Source organism: Felis catus, chromosome A2 (assembly GCF_018350175.1).
Source record: "Felis catus isolate Fca126 chromosome A2, F.catus_Fca126_mat1.0, whole genome shotgun sequence".
In the NCBI taxonomy this organism is placed as follows: domain Eukaryota; kingdom Metazoa; phylum Chordata; class Mammalia; order Carnivora; family Felidae; genus Felis; species Felis catus.
Window position 1 is genome coordinate 91,941,017 of NC_058369.1, and position 15,674 is coordinate 91,956,690.

At 41.1% G+C, this 15,674-nt stretch overlaps 1 protein-coding gene across 31 annotated transcripts in view; it reads left to right on the forward strand.

The window, feature by feature from the left end:
* Positions 1-457: 457 nt before the first annotated feature.
* Positions 458-15,674, forward strand: part of ADAM22 (ADAM metallopeptidase domain 22) — a 239,311-nt gene continuing 224,094 nt past the window's right edge. For all 31 annotated transcript variants that reach the window (XM_019825419.3, XM_019825413.3, XM_019825415.3 and 28 more), the window contains exons 1-2: positions 458-594; positions 1,058-1,218. In XM_019825419.3, coding sequence (XP_019680978.1) covers positions 510-594; positions 1,058-1,218 — 246 coding nt within the window. In that variant the 5' untranslated portion in view covers positions 458-509. The remainder of the gene's footprint in view (positions 595-1,057; positions 1,219-15,674) is intronic.

The window sequence follows — 15,674 nt, forward strand, 5'->3', positions numbered from 1 at the left end:
ACCTCTCTTTCTCCTGCCCTTTTCCTCCCTCCGGTCTTCGGCTGTGGAGGATCTCGTGGTCCCGAAAGTCGCTACCGTCCGCACCTCAGTGGAGAGGAGCGGGACGCGGAGAACTACATTTCCCAGCTGACTCTCCTGCGCGCGCCCCTGCCCGTGCGCGCGGGGGGCGAGTGCACCAGGCGCTCGCTCCCTGCCGAGCGCTCGTCGCCCGCCAGAGTCTTTGCCATGGGATGAGGTGGGAGGCGCTAGAATCCACTTAGCTACAGCCAACCGCCCAATGCAGCACTCGCTCGCTCCCCCCGCCAGCGGAAGCACCCGCGGAGCACAATGCAGCACTGAGGCAGCGCCGCGGCGGAGGCTGCAGCGCCACGGCCGCCGCAGCACGGTCCGGGGCTGGGAAGGGGTGGCCGAGGAGAACCGGGGGGCGCGGGCGGAGGGAGCCGGACCCTGCTGCCGAGGCATGAGGCGCTAGCTGAGCGTCTCGAACGAGGCGGGCTGACGGCAGCACCATGCAGGCGGCGGCGGCTGCGTCCGTGCCCTTCTTGCTGCTCTGCGCCCTGGGGACCTGCCCCCCGGCGCGCTGCGGTCGGGCAGGTAAGTTCGCCACCCTGTGTGGCTTAGGGACGTACCATTTTCCAGGAGTCTTTGCAGCCCTCAAGCGCACTGGAAACGGGCATGCCCGTTTCCCGAGTGCGCGGGGAGATTTTTTTATTCAGAAGGGTGGTGAGAAGTGAAGCAAAAATACATGTGTGGGGGCGCGCAGATGCATTAGAAGCCTTCGGTCAAATGCATGTTTTTCCTCTTCTGAAGAAGCGGAATGCGGAGGATGGGAAAGGGGTGCTGTGCTTCTGGGCCCCGATCCTGGATGATCTCAGATGAGCTGGTCCAAGGCTCTCCGGCTGGTGTCTCTGCGTCCTTCCCAGATAGGGACCTGGAGGGAGGGGGCGGTGGGATTTTCCTACAGAAGACGTCGGACCGCAGGAGACACGCGTGTGGGCCAGGGTCATTATTTTCTCCTTTTCTCCCCGCTCCCTCCTTACCCTCGTCCTGCCTGGAGGAGACGCCTCGTTGACGGAGCTGGAGAGGAGGAACGAAAACCGCTTCCTGGAGCGCCAGAGCATCGTGCCACTCCGGCTCCTCTACCGCTCGGGCGGTGAAGACGAAACTGGACACGACGCGCTCGACACGCGGGTGCGGGGCCACCCCGGCGGCGGGCAGGTGAGAGGCGCGGTCCAGGGGGGTGGGCCCGGGCGCGGCCTGGCCCACCCTGACCCCACGTTTGCTCTCCGTCGCCCTGGAGATGCAGTGTCTTCGGTGGAAGGAGCGCAGCCCTAGTGCGAGTCGTGCATGGCGCTCCCAGTGCGAAAAAGAAGGGGGGGGGGGGGACAAACCCCTCAAAGCACCACAGGCCGGAGCTTTGCTAGAGAGGAGTTTGTGCGGGATGTCTTCGGCAGTGCGGTATCCTGAGCGGAGGGGCGGAAACCCTCTCACCTCCGGCAGGCAAAAAAACATGCATAGGCAAGAAAGGATGTAATGTGTGGGCAGGGTTTGCATCATCATTATTGTTGTGGTTGTTTTAACCCTCAAAAAGACTTTATACGTGATTTAAACCAAGGTTGGTACCGTAGAAAAAATGGAAAGGCAAGCCTAGACATCCCTAACTAAACTCAAACTGTAAAAATAAGCTAACCTGCAGGGTTCTCAGCTCACTCGATTTATGGACACCAGAGATGTACCCATTCACCTCCACGTTTCAGGAAAGGCCTCTCCTCCTCCATTACTTCGCTGGCAATGGCCCTTTGGCGTAATATGAGTCCTTTTGTTTTTTGGGCATTTATAAACTATGTTAAAAAAATCTAAGTTTATTCCATTTACCCATATTTAGATCAATATCACATGTCCACAGATAATGCCTGAAAATTATTTTGAACTTACTTGCTAATTTAGGTAATTATTTCAGGGCTCTCTAAGCAATTTTTGTATTTATATACATCAACATGGCAAGCAGTTTATTCACCTGCAAGTACATATTAAGGTAGAGCTTATTCGTGTGGTTGAAAATGTTGTAAGTTTTGCTGACCTAAAGGCAGCTGAACATTTTCACGTGTGTAAGTACATTTATTAATACTTCAAGATGTATGTTGTAGCTGTGATAGTCATAATATTTGATCTATTTCTGTAAAATATGTGGAAGCAGAAAAATGCTATATAAATCACAAAAATGCCAATGCTTAGCTCTGTTGAAATTTTCATACAAGAAATTAATTTAAAGGGCTACACTAATATCCATTAAAGTTTGAGTACTGTGGTAGAAAGTCCAGTGTGCCAAGCTTTAATGAAGATTTCCATTATTTGAATTGTTTGATAAATACCTCTTCTCTTTCATTTTGACTTGTTTTCATAGTAAAACTGAAGAAACAGGGGACACTCTTATTTTTCAATAAATGAGAATTATTTCTGTGGAGGAATATTCTCACACTCATTTACAGCTTTTGCTTAGGAAAAATTTCACATACATATGCAAAATAGAATGTTATAATGAATGAATATTAGAATAAATACATAATGCTTCAACAATTAGCAACTCATAGCCAGTCTTGTTTCATCTGTCTCCTGTTTTCTTCCCCTTCTTGTATTTGAGGCAGATCAGATCATTTCATTCATAAAAAATTCACTCTGTACTTCTAAAAGGATTCTTTCAAGAAAGAATGTAACCCTGTTATTATACCTAATACATAAATATTATAAATATGTAAAATACATTTAAGTATATTAGATAAATATATGTAAATATAATATGTATACATTTAAGTTTGTTTGATCCAGGACCCAAATGATGTCTATAGACTGCAATTAGTTTATTTTTTTGAGTCTCTTTAATGCATAATTTACCCCCTATTGTTTCCTTCATTTTTTCCTTACGATTTATTCATTGAAGACAGGGGGTCTTTCATCCTGTAGTTTCTCAGCCTGAATTTTTGCTGATATAGCCAGTGCTTTAAAACAGATCACAGAGTCTTTCTCGGAGAGGAGGGAGACAGAAGTAGAAATATAGAAAAAGAAAATTTTAGAATTGGAAACTCCCACATCTCTGCCATATGCTGGTAATGTCTTCAGGTACCCTCTGCCCTTCACTATGTTGGTGAAAGACCACCACTTTTGGAAAACAGGCCAGTCCTCCTTCTTTTCTCCTATTTATGGAGCACCACTTCGGCAGTTTTTTGGTTCATTGGCCTTTCTACTTGGGGCAGAAGATACCTTGGGCCTGTGCAGTTTCTTCTTAAAATAATAAAACTCACAGTTAGGAAGAATGACTCTGGCTTTTGGTGAGGTATGGATGAACTCGTATGATTTAGGTTGAACAGCATGAATAGATTGTTTATTCAAGTCAGGATTGGAAGTGAAAATACTGTCTACTGTCTTACCATCAAAGTAATTATTACAAGTAGTTACCTCAGTGCCTGGCACGTAGTAAGGTATATACCGAACACCTGGTTGGATGTCTGTATCACCTGGGGGGCTGTTGCATTTTACCGTGCTCCTTAAACTACAGTTAGAAATCGCTGACTGCTAGATCTGAATCTGGCAGTTACAATTGTAAAGACTTAGTTGCCATATGCCAAATTTTCCTACAGTTAGGGAACTCAGGAGTGTTCCTGCATTTTTAGATTCATTGAGAGCTGGCATTGGATCTAAAAACTCAAGCTGATTATATTTGGCCCTTGTTATTTCTTTGGTAATTAAATAGATAAAATTTATGACATCTTAGCTACCCATAGATATTTTTTAGTAATTTCCTTTCTTCTTCAGAAATAAAATTGGGATGCCTTCCTATCAGCCTGCAAAGCTTATATATTCATTTGTTGGTTTGTGTATTTAAAAGGCACTTATTTACTTGAGCTCATACTGTGTACGAATTTTTGTACAAGGCTCTGGGGATTTAGAGGTAAGAGACACACTTCAAACCTTTAAGGAATTTATGGACAAGTGGGAACGTGCATGAATGGATAAGCAGTTATACTCTGCCCTTCTGTGTGAGTTTCTGGAGGTGATCACAGAAAGCTTTGGAGGCAGTGAAGACAGTGTTTAACCCCAGGTGAGCAGGCAGGGTGGGCTTTCACGGGGAGGTGCTGTCTTAGCTGTGTTTTGAGGCTGAAATGGGCCAGATTAAAGGAAGGGGATGGGCATGTCAAACCAAAAGGGCAGAAGTACATGGACATTTGGGAATTAGGACACTTTTTTGTTAGGTGCAAATAGTTAGGATTTAGGGGACAGATGAGCCAAAACAGGAAAGCAGAGAGTAAATGCTGCAGTACCTTCATGATTTGTGGAGCAGTTTGGACTTTGTCCCAAAGGCAATTGAAGGACTTTAGTAAGGAGAGTTTACTGACCAGACTCATGATACTGTGGAATGGTCCTAATTGTTAGAAATGAATAATTTTAATTTCACAGGGTAAGTTCAAGTGGTTGTTCACTCTAATTTATTGGTAAATGCTAATTCACATACTCGTTAGCTTCCTAAGAATTTAGTTAGTAAACTGAAAATACCATATAAATGAGTTTATAAGGCATTTAGAGCAATGCTGGGTATATTGTAAGCATTATATGAGTTTTTGTTAAATAACATTTACTCCCTCAGGCTGCTTGAGTACTATTTAGAAATTTTATGACATCACTTTAATGCAAAATGGTGCCCTAATTACCTGCATGTAACACATTCCCAGAAGTAAATTACACATTACTAAAATTTACATAAGTAAGTGGAATCTGACAGTCCTAGAGATGGTAGACACCTTATAGGTCATCTAACCTAATTCAGGAATTACTTCACACCTGGTAAGATAAAGTCATCGATCTACAGTAAGGAAACCAGTAACGTATCACTTAATGTTTCAGAAAGCTCACAAGAACTATGATGGTATAAAACACCTTAATTTTACTCTTAATGTGTCCTTGTTTCAGTTTTTAACCACTGAATGGAAAAGAATACTCAAATTATTACTTTTTTTTTTTTTAATTTTTTTTTTCAACGTTTATTTATTTTTGGGACAGAGAGAGACAGAGCATGAACGGGGGAGGGGCAGAGAGAGAGGGAGACACAGAATCGGAAACAGGCTCCAGGCTCTGAGCCATCAGCCCAGAGCCCGACGCGGGGCTCGAACTCACGGACCGCGAGATCGTGACCTGGCTGAAGTCGGACGCTCAACCGACTGCGCCACCCAGGCGCCCCTATTACTTTTTTAATGTTTATTTATTTTTCGAGAGACAGAGACAGAGCATGAGCAGGGGAGGGGCAGAGAGAGAGGGAGTCAAAGAATCTGAAGCTGGCTCCAGGCACCGAACTATCAGCACAGAGCCCGAAGAGGCTTGAATTCATGAACTGTGAGATCATGACCCGAGCCAAAGTCAGATGCCTAACTGACTGAGCCACCCAAGTGCCACAGAACACTGATATTTTTAAAAGAAATTTTTATTTCAGTTTTGGGGAAATACTGGCAATATGATTGGTGTGAAATAATAATTCTTTTGATGAGCCCATGTTGTAAAAGATTTCTTTATTACCTGTCCAGTTAGTTACTTGAATGCATACTTTGTTTTTATCCCAAGTGTGATGATCAACCCATAATGAAAGGTTATTTTGCCATCAAGTTCTAGAAATGATAGTCCAAGAAACCATGTTTGATTGTGGGTAACCTTGGTATCCTCAAGGTTGTCTACCTAGTCTGAGATAATTTTAGTCCTGTAAAATAGCACAGGGAACTAGAATATTCAAATTATTCAGTCTTTCTTTCTTCTGCCTTGAAGTGATTTGTGCTGAAGGAATTGGGTGTTTGCAGATAAATAGATAAAACTTTTTTAACTGGGCATCCATATGGGCAAGATAGTGCCTCCTGAGCCTTATTGATGGTTTGATACTGATAACTGATAATCATTTAATTGCTATTTTTAAGAAAAATCACCTTAGGGGCACCTGGGTGGCTCAGTCGGTTAGGCGTACTTTTTCGGCTCAGGTCATGATCTCACGGTCCGTGAGTTCGAGCCCCATGTCGGATCTGTGCTGACAGCTCAGAGCTTGGAGCCTGCTTTGAATTCTGTGTCTCCCTCTCTCTCTGCTCCTCCCCAGCCCATGCTCTGTCTCTCTCTTTCCTTCAAAAATAAATAAAAAACATTAAAAAAAATTTCTTAAAAAAAGAAAAAGCACCTTAATGGTTCCTTTTTTTTTTTTTTTTTTGGCTAGCCAAGCAGGACAGATTTACTGTAACATCAAAGATAAGTTATTTGGTGATTTATTTTGTCATGTGTTCACCCTATATATTTTCAATTATTTATTTTTCACCCATTGATATTTCTCTATAAATAGCAGAATTTCTTTTTATCATAAGTCTTTGCTTTCAGTGAATAGTTGGGCTACTCATTTCTCTGTCTCTTTCCCTGGATAGTGTTGTAGCTTCTCAAGTAGTCAGGTACCAAAAACACAAATCTGTAAATTATCATACTTTTGATAATCAGTAATGCCAGATGGTATAGCAAGATGGTAAGTAGTCATGTGCTCCCATTTTTTTTAAAAGGCTTATTTACTTTTGAGAGAGAGAGAAAGCGGCGCAGAGAGAGAGGGAGACAGAGGATCCAAAGTGGTCTCTGCACTGACAGCAGAGAGCCCAGTGGGGGGGCCTGAACTCAGGAACTGCGGCGAGATCATGACCTGAGCTGAAGTCGGGCACTCAACCAACTGAGCCACCCAAGCGCCTCTAGTGTGCTCCATTTTTATGAGTATATTTATACATGTGCCTAAGCATGGATGAGCTGTAGTTAAAATTGTGCTGTTTCACTTGGGAGCACTGAGTCAGCTTCACGGTAAATTGTCTGCGGTACTGCTTCTCTGGCAAAAAAAGGGCTCCTAGGAATTATAGCTTTGGGAGTATTTTGCAAGGATAGCACAAGCATTTTTTTTTTCTTAATGGGCATTTGTTAAACCTAAGTAGCTCAATATTGATAAAGTTTTGCCACCAGTACAAAGTTTGTTCTGCTATAAATAGGAAGGAGACATTTCCTGCCACATTTTTTTTTTAATTCTCCTACCAATATCCTTCCCTTACAATTAAATTGTCAAAAGAAATGGTATTCAGAATTGTGGGAGTTTTCTTTAAGTCTTGTTTTTACTCTGTGAGATCCCAATTTGTATATATGTGTTTGGGGCATCTTTGAAATTATGCCTAATGACCTCACTGCATACAAAAAGAACCCATTTCTCATCACTTCTTTATTTTTTATTTTTTTAACATTTTATTTATTTTTGAGAGAGACAGAGTACGAGTGGGAGAGAGGCAGAGAGAGGGAGACACAGAATCTGAAGCAGGCTCCAGGCTCTGAGCTGTCAGCACAGAGCGAGACGCGGGGCTCTAACCCACGAACTGTGAGATCATGACTTGAGCTGAAGTCGGACGCTTAACTGATGGGGCCATCCAGGCGCCCCTCTCTTCACTTCTTTACATTTATACCTGAAAAACTGTGAATGACTCTAAGAGCTTATGGCTTGGTAAAAATCATTCTTAGTTTTATTTGCTTTCTCAACTTTCAAAGAATGTGAAGTATTCTGTCATTTTTAGTGATAAAGCCCTTTCTAAGTATATACATGGAGGCAGGCCTGCTTTCTTGTCATGGTTCATTGAGAGCAGTAGTCTGTAAGGTCACTAGCTCTCAGTAGCTCGAGTGGGGCTGAGATAAGGCCACATTTATCATTATATTTCATGGATAAGCTCCAAAAGGAAAAAGGATGTTAATAAAAGGAGGGGAGTGAGCAGAAGAGGAAAGGATGGTAAGGAGAGTGGTGACAAGGAGGAAGGAAACAAATCAGGAAAAGAGAGAAGTGCTTATAGTAGTATTATCATATATGTTATAATGTACACTAACATACTTAAGTACAATAACTTATGTGGTTAGTTTTTATGTACCCAACAGTTTTCTTAGTACTTGGTGCACATTAACTCATTGCAGTCCCACAAGAATCATGTGACAGGTAGTACTTATCAGCTGTAAAACCACAAAGCTGGTAGGTAGCTGAGAAAGGATTCAGCCCAGGTACTTTAACTCCACTGCACTGCCTGGGCTTAACCACTATGCTTAACTGGCTTTATGGCAGGAGGCCACCAACATTTCTTTAGATGTCGTTCAATGGCAGTGAGATCAAAGCTTTCTTACATGTGGTCCCGTTGGAACCTTATGTTTTTTGCAGCTTGCAGAAACAGTAGGAATGCATCATTTCTACTAATTTGAGAATGAGAATGGACTGTATAAAGATATTTAACATTTAAAAGATGAAAAACACCTCTTCAAGGGTCATGTTCTAGTTTGGAATTGCATGTGTACACTTATTGTTATAATCTTTCTGTGTAATTTGAAGATTTTAATATTCAACAGTCAGTACCAAAATTATGTATATTCTTTTGTGGTCAAAGTTTCATAAAACAGAAACAAATGCTAAACAGGGATCGATACCCTTACCTTTCTCCAAAAGAAAAGATACAGAATATCTTTTGTAGCTTCACAGAGCAAGTAGCTCCAGAGTTCCAAATATCAAAGCTTTCAGGGAAAAGCGATACATAATCATTAATAACCAAAATGATAGCTTCTGTGAGCATCTAGTCATGCTTTCATGTAACAATAAGTATACACATTTATTTTGGTAATAACAGCCCTAGAAAGCAAATATTAAGGGAAAGAAATGAAAAAGAAGAATGAATATTTATTGAATATGTAGCATGTACCAGGCACTGTGATGAGTGATTTCATGTATTATCATTATGAGGTAGATATTATATCCATTTTATAGATGAGGCTACTGAGGCTTAAGGAAGCTAATTAACCTGCCCAAGGTCATACAACCAGGAAGCAGTAGTATTAGGAGAAGAATTCTCAAAGAAAATGTTAGAGATCCAAATAAAATAATCCTTCTGTAATATATGCTACTTATTTAACATGTAGTTACCCATTCATCTCTGTGGTGGAATCATCCTAACATTTCTTTGAGAAACTCTTGGTCCTGCTCACGTCTCCTCCCTTGCTAACTTCATTCAGGTGTGAATCGATGTCGTGTTTAGCACTTGTTACATGTCTTCATTTCTAGAAGTGGATATAATTTCTGTTTCTACCTCAGATATTCTTTTAGCCACATAGACATATTTGAATCTACATCTAAACAACAGCATAGAATGTCTGTACTCGGTACTTGTTGGAGTTTTATCTGCCAGAAACTCAGAAAAAACTCTTTATGGGGGAGGGAAGAAACTATTTATGGGGAACTATCCTCTGTTCCTCCATAGGGTGCTGGCCTCACCTACCGGGATTCTGGGTAATGAAAAAAAAAAATCTCCCCAGTGGATTCCAATTTGCACACAGGGTCAAGGAGCTCTGTGTATCCTTAAGATTTAGGAGATTTTTTTTTTCATCTTAAATCTTTCTGGATTTAAGTTAGTCACAAGAATTTGTATCTGAATTGGGATCAGTTTTCTTATTTGCATCACTCACCTCCTCAATAATTTATCAGACCTTTTCAAAAGGATATTTTAAAGGACATTGTAAGACTTATTCCTGAGAAACCAGTTACAGTATTAATTGAAGTCTGGGGAAAACATTATGGATGGTGCCTCATCAGGACCAAGAGGAGAGATTTGTCATGTAATTGTTTCCTTCCTTGGGTGGGACGCCAGAAGTTTAGAGGCAAATTGTGCCCTCCTCCAAGCCAGAGTCATAGCCTGAGTTTTCATTCCAGCTCCATCCTAGCTCATCAGCACCCATTTCAGCTCAAGGGTCATCTGAAATATCTCTTGACTCGTAATAATTTGTCAATATGAAACGTCATATCTGTATTCAGGCTTAGGGAAAGTAATCTTAGAGGTTTCCTCTGTCTGCTTTCCTAAAGTGGTCCACCCACCCCCTATCACGTCATGTTACTCTCTTGTCTTCCCAGCACTTGTCAGCACTTGACATTCTTTTTAATGATTGGCTTGTTTATTGTCGTTCCTCCAGTGTGCCATCCCTGGAATATAAACTACGAGAATTGTGTATGACAATAGTGATCTTGTCTGTTTGTTCACCACACATCTCCACTGCCTAGCCCAGTGCCTGGCACAGAGTAGGTACTTAATAAATATTTCTTGAAGTGATAAATTTTCCTTTCCCTCCAGTTTTCTCATCTGCTTATAATATCTTGTAAGTGTCCATGTAAACATCCTCAAGTCCTCTTTGGAACTTGGTATGGTATAAAATAATGAATACATGAATAAATGTTAGTCTTTAAATACTGAATTTATAGCCCCCTTTGATAATTGTAACTCTTTTAGACATAATTAAAATAGAATTCAGTGTGCTGTGTTTTTATTTTTTACTTATCAGTGTGCTGTATTTTTAGAATATAAATACTTCATATATAAAAATGATTTTAGACTTCTAGTTGTCCTTTATTTCTGATTTCATCATTCGAGTTGCTTTTAAGAACAAAATCGGTTTTGTCTTCCCTAGAGCAGACTATTAGATGTAATTTGATTTTGAAAATAAAAAATGCCATACCATGACCAAGAAATACCAGCAGTTATAACTGGGAAGAGAAGGAATAAACAACTTAATCCACCCCCTGGCCCCCACCCCCCACCATCTGTTTGTTTATGTTGAAGAGGTTTTTCAGAATCATATGCATGTATCAGCAAGGGTAGATCAACATTTCTCTCCTTTTTAAAGATCGATTTTGTACCAGGGCATTTCAGTTACCACTGAGCAGTAGTTGCCCTTTTGCTGTTTTTTTTTTTTTTGTCCCAAGTAGAGAACATTAGATAACCGTTTTTGGAAGAATGAGAAATCAGTGAGGCTTTCCTGAAGATGGGCCTCAAGAGCTCACATTTTGCAAGTGGCTTTAACATTTTCTACCTGAGGCAGGAGAACTCCTGGTTGACAGTTTTCTTAGATCCCTTATTCTACTTGGCACTAACTCATGTCTCTAAGCCTTTACCTCTAGTCGGTCAATTGCTCTTCTTCTCATTTTATTTTTTTTCCAGTTTACTTCTTATATAGGCTTGGTTGGGAGAAATTGCCTTCATTCCCCTCCCCCCACCCCCCCACTCCCCCACTAGTGAGGTCAGAAGGTTGGGAGTCAGGCTGGTACATGTGATTTGGCACCGCTGGTCACAGCTCAAACTTTAAGTGGTTTCTCATTCTTTGGACTAGGTAGCAAGGTGCTGTAGAAAGAGCTGGCACTTGACAAAAACTGGTTCTGTAGATTTCTGTGAATTCTCAAGTGGATTTTTAATGCCTTTAGAATACACTGTCAGGGGTCTGGCCAGGAACTCAGCTATGGATCCTCAGTGGGCATAATGAGCTGTCAAGGTTACACATGGTGGTATTAATCTAAAGTAGCCTGGGGGAGCAGTTGTCTGAAGACAACTGTCTAGGGTCATCAGAGCATGGGCAGGAGCAGGGTGTGGGTAGAAGTGTGGTGGTAAAGCTCAGGGAAATCACAACGCAGTTACAGGGAGAAGATATTAGGTGCGCTGTGCCAGGTGGGTCCCAACTAGAGAGAGCTACCTGAAACAGACTGAGGCACAATCTAAGTTTTTAATCTCACATCCAGGTTTTAGTGATTGGCTCCACTGTTGATTTAGATCTTGTGTTTTTAAGGAAACGGAGTGTTTTTTAGCCTGACCTGTCTCTCACGGCACCAGCGATCATTTTCATCCTCACATGAGTTTTAAGTTTTTGTTTCAGAGGGAAGAACCATTTCCCTTCTTCTTCTTCCTCACTTCTCCTTGTCTTTTTTTCTTTCCTCTTCTTCCTATTCTTATCCTTCTTTATTCCTTCTTCTTCCTGCTTTCTTCTTCTTCCTCCATCTTACTCTTTGTTGGTCTTTTATTTTTTATTTTTTTATTTTTAATGTTTATTTTAGAGAGAGAGACAGAATGCAAGTGGGCTAGGGGCAGAGAGAGAGGGAGACACAGAAGCAGAAGCAGGCTCCAGGCTCCGAGCTGCCAGCACAGAGCCCAATGTGGGGCTTGAACTCATGAGCTGTGAGATCATGACCTGAGCTGAAGTCGGACGCTCAACCAACTGAGCCACCCAGGCGCCCCATCTTCGTTGGTCTTTTTTAAAGGTCTGAAGGCTGATGGGAGAGGGCTTTCCTGGGCTCACTCTGCCCCATTATGCATAGTTCAGACTGTGGACTCTGCTTCTCCTGGGTCAAGAGATGAGGCTTAAAGATTTATGGCTTTATATACTCTGAAAAATCACACTTTGTACAAAATGAGCAACAAGCTCATTTTGAATGCCATGTGGTATGCATTAAATAAAGGTATGTTAATGATTGAAGAGTTCTTTTGCAGTAGCTATTTGGAACATTTATTTTACTGATGTGGATAATTTTAGTATTGTAATCAAACTAATGTAGTCCACTCCTTGGTGAGTTATTTATAGGAACTATACTGGGTAGAGTTGTTGCACAAAGGAAACTTGACTTGCAGCAAGTGAGGAGGTCACAGGGAATATCTTCCAAAGCCATGACCCTCTGAGCAAGGGTGAATGGGTTCCTTTTATTTAGGGTTAGGGAGAATATTCAGAAAGGGGCGTTTTGTCATTGGATGTGGAGGTAGGCGTGAAGTCACGCATGTGCCTTAGAGAAACAAGCCTATACACACATTGTGTGTAATGTTAATGAGGTTTGTGCTCCTTTTGGGGCAGAGATTTTAGCATTATAACAAGGCAGAGGTACCTGTCAGTCGCTCCATGGTCCATGTGCACAGATGTGAGTTGGTGGTTGAGCTCAAACTGGTCTGGGTGGTCTAGACAGGCTGGAACTCTTAGGACAGTTGTTACTGCTTGAGAAAGTCGTTTTGGTTTCCATCATGGGTTGCTGTGAGGTCCTTTGCCTGTTAAAAGATAAGTTGGAAAAAAGAACTTAAGGAAAATGTGGGACAAAGGTCGGTGGATCTATGCAATAAAGGTCAGGTCTTGAGGTCCATCGTGGGATGTTGCTAGTGACAGTATCAGTCTCTGTTTCTGTAAATAGTGGGTTATTTTCGTGGTGAGTTTGGAATTATATGGAGTTAGAAGTAGTTATGAGTACTTGCATGTGCTTTCAAGTTTCATTACCTAAACGTTCAAAAAAATTTAGATAATGTTTAATAAGAAGAATGGGAATTTGGTTTTTACAGATGCATTTACAAATGTACCGTTATGTAAAATAATTAAGCCATCATTTCTTAGGAATATTTTTATTTATTTTGATAAAAAATTAAGCATCACTGAAGGTGATGAAAATTTAGATTCAGAACCGCAAAATTGTGTTCACACTTTAGGACTTTGTACATCTAGTTTAGCTATAAATGTTACATTGGTTTTTTTTTTTTTCCAAATGTATTTCCTCATAAAAGTACCTTAAATCTTGGACAGATATTGATAAGAAGGTGGGCAAAATTCAAGTAGTGTTCATTGTGGTCACCAAAGGTGGAGCAATTTCTGCCTGGGAGGGTGACTTGAGATAAGGTATTTCAAACCACGGTATAGCAATATTTGTTGGTTTTCAGGATTTTCTAGGGTAAAACAGGAAGAAAAATATTATTGGTGCTGAGATACTGAAAAGTCTCATTTAATTTCTGAAGTAAGTTTAGCATGATGTTCTTACAGTTCTTAATCATCTTGCATAGACAACGTTCTCAGAATTAATGAAGGGAGAATACTATTAATTTATAGCTTAACCAGTTTCATGTGAAATCAATGTGAAGTCATTGATTAATGAGATATTTAGAACATTTCCTATATGTTCTGATGATGAAATTGTGAAGTTTGCAGTTTTCTTAGGGTGATGGGGTAAAAATTATTTTACATTAATTTCATTGTACAGAAAAAACAAGGGGCGAAGGCATGCATCCTCATCTTCATTTTTATTTCTTCCCAGCGTTGACACACAGCCTTGTACATGGTTCCGTGTTCATAGTGCTCAACAAGCAGATGTTGGCTGGATGAAATCATTGATGCCATGTCCCCAGACCCCTGTTATTAGGTTAGGTTTTCCCTGGTCAGTTATTTCTTTCTCTTCATCTCTCAGTACAAGTTTGAGCACTTTCCTGTTGCCTCTTTCCATTTATTGTTTTCCCGTGAGCCTAGTCTTCCTCTGTTCACTTTCCCCATGACCCTTGGTTTATTTTGTATTTCTCCCCTACTCTATTTCTGTCAAGTTCCTCTTTTTCTCTTAGCAACTAAAGAAAAAACAAGTCTCTGAAAGGTTATTTACATTCAGTGTTAGGACCCATCCCTGCTGCACATTGCTGGACTTGATTATTTTGCGATTTGGAAAATGTGTTATAGTTCAACAAGCTTTCCGTTTTACTACTTTTCTTTAAATCTTTTTTTGGGCGGGGGTTGGGTATGGCTTTTATTTTTTCTGTTTTTTCTGTTTCTTTTGTTTCTCTTCAGTCGTCTCTCATTCCTTCTTTTCTTTGGACATGGAGTGAAGTGCCCCTTCTGCTTTTTACTGCTGGATTAATTGCCTTCCTAAAATCATTTTTCTGTTTGTTCTCATTGCTCTTCATTCCCTGGATTTAAACTCTGAGTTATGTGCTCAGTCCACCCTCCATAGTTGCTCAGCATGTGCCTCTCAGAGTCTTCTAGAATGATCCATCACTGCATTGTCACAGGATTCAGACTCAGTATTAAGAAATGATGAGGCACTTTTGCAGGTATAGTAAAACTTGCCTCAGAGGCTGGTCATAAAATTATTCCTGCTTATGTGTGTGTTGGTGTGTGGGGTGGGGGACTGGGGCACTGAAAACTTGGGTATGTTAATAGAAGGTGTTCCCATGAACTAGACTGAATAATGTTGGTCTGGGACTTTGTCATTCGAATTTACTGTTGTTTGTTCACTGCTTCTTGTTGTGCCTGATGTATAGTTGATGCTCAGCAAATATTTTGGCTTTGTTTCAATTTTCTGTCTCAAAGTTGCAGGAAAGAGTTCTGTCACCATTTATGTTACGATTTTACGTACTTTTGATTTATTTCCAATGGTTAGAGTAGTTCTTTCCCTGAGATTATTAAAATCTTTTGTTGGGATGAGCTTGAGAGGAGCCATGGACTTTCCCTTATCTGTGATCTCTTTGTTCCTCTTCCTCCCACAACAATTCTTGCTCACCCTACAGAGACACCCTGTAGATGGCATGCCCAGGTTCGTGAGGATCCCGTCACTGTGAGCATCTGAACTGAAATGGCTGTCACTCTTGCTTCACATTCGAAGTGAGGTTTATGAGGAAAGGCAGGGCTGTGATGGGAAGGAGAGAGAAGGCAGCGGGAACTTGGACAGTGGTTGGCACACTGACATTCCGGCACGTGAGGCTGCCTGCCATCTCTCTGCAGCCTTAATCGCTGTGACAAAATCATTCATGTCAGTTTATAGCCTCATCTCCCCCAACAAAAATAAATCCAAGCCGTTTAACCTTTGTGTGTGACTTTATTCACCAGAGTTTGCCGTTTGGTGCCTGGAGCTGCATTTTCTTTAAGACAATGATGCATGTCTTCTGGGAGAGTGACCATGTAGTGTTTTTGATGGATCTAAACTCATGTGACATAATTCAACCAAGGAGTTCCCTTGATGTTTATTCTTGGAATTTTGATAATTTTGATTTTTTAAATTGGGTTTTTGA